Source organism: Perkinsus marinus (genome assembly GCF_000006405.1).
Source record: "Perkinsus marinus ATCC 50983 genomic scaffold scf_1104296929118, whole genome shotgun sequence".
Classification (NCBI taxonomy): domain Eukaryota; phylum Perkinsozoa; order Perkinsida; family Perkinsidae; genus Perkinsus; species Perkinsus marinus.
This window is the reverse complement of record NW_003216598.1, coordinates 1-1,178: the sequence shown is the minus strand read 5'-3', so window position 1 is coordinate 1,178 and position 1,178 is coordinate 1. Positions and strand designations below refer to the sequence as shown.

At 48.1% G+C, this 1,178-nt stretch overlaps 1 protein-coding gene across 1 annotated transcript; it reads left to right on the top strand.

Annotated features, from left to right (window-relative positions):
• Positions 1–128: 128 nt before the first annotated feature.
• Pmar_PMAR025312 (conserved hypothetical protein) lies at positions 129–821 on the top strand (the record flags this gene model as incomplete). Its single annotated transcript, XM_002787936.1, has 1 exon — positions 129–821. One exon carries the CDS (start codon positions 129–131, stop codon positions 819–821), a length of 693 nt encoding a protein of 230 aa, XP_002787982.1.
• Between the last annotated feature and the right edge of the window lie 357 nt (positions 822–1,178).

Here is a 1,178-nt window from a genome sequence, read left to right as displayed (position 1 = left end):
GTATGGAATACAAGGGGCTGAGACCTCGGCACTTGGGAAGGCGATGCGTCGGCTCATACTAGGTTTAGGTAGGAGTGTTGCTATCCTGTATTGAATGATCTCATTAATACAGGTTGGCGGATTTGACCATGTCGAAATTCTCGGCGGTTTTGGAGGTTCCGACCAATCGGATACTATTCACCCAGTCGTTGCCGGGATGCATGGCGTGGTCTGTGGTCAGCACTTTTCTCCCCGACTACCTCTCTAGCGACCTTGGTTTGACTGTACATCAGGCCACTGGCGTGCTTGTTGCCTTCGGGGTCTCCTGTTTAGTGTTCTCTATGCTTGGTGGTGATATTGGTCAGCGTATTTACAACAATAGGCGACAAGATTTGCCAAGATTCATAGCGTTGACGAATATGTTGGCGCCGGCCCCCATGATTATATTATTGCGTGGGTACTCCTATCCCGCACTATGGGTTGTTCTGGGCGGTCTGGCTGCTGTATCTGGTCCGAATATCAAGGGTATTCTCATGAATGTGAATTCGGCTAAAACAAGGGGCACAGTATTTGCTGCATTCACGCTGATGGATGACCTAGGGAAGGGTCTCGGGCCGGCAGTTGTGTGTTTGGTGGTGTGGCTCGTGGGCGATCGTGTCACAGCTTTTACTCTAGCATTTTGCCTGTGGGCAGCATGTGGTGTAATACTGTCATTTGCTCAGCAAACGATTGTTGATGACTCTACCGCGGTGGAGCTAGTGAATGCTGCAGACGAGTCGCGAGAGATGGACGCTTTTGATATGTATGCCACTTCGAAGAAGCCAAGGTCGCAGAATATATAGGCGGCATATTGCATCGACGGTTTGTAGCATTTTAAATACTGTTATAGAAATTCAACGGTAGTTATGGCTGGATATCAGTAATCAATTTCTCTTAGTTTATTTTGAAGTGAAGACTGAGTTGTTCAATATCCGCATGAGGTGGTCTCGGGAGCACCCTGGTGAACTCAGCAGAATGGAAGCGGCGCCGTAGTAGAGGCTGTTGGGTCCAGATCTTTCGGGCACTTGTTTTGAGTCTTAGTCTTTGGCTAGGTTTGATATTTGTCCATTCCACTTATGATAATATTCTTGTCCCTGGTGCTTTGGTTGTGTGTGGTTGCTACATCCACACATCCTGCTGGAGTTGGTGACAGTAAAGTG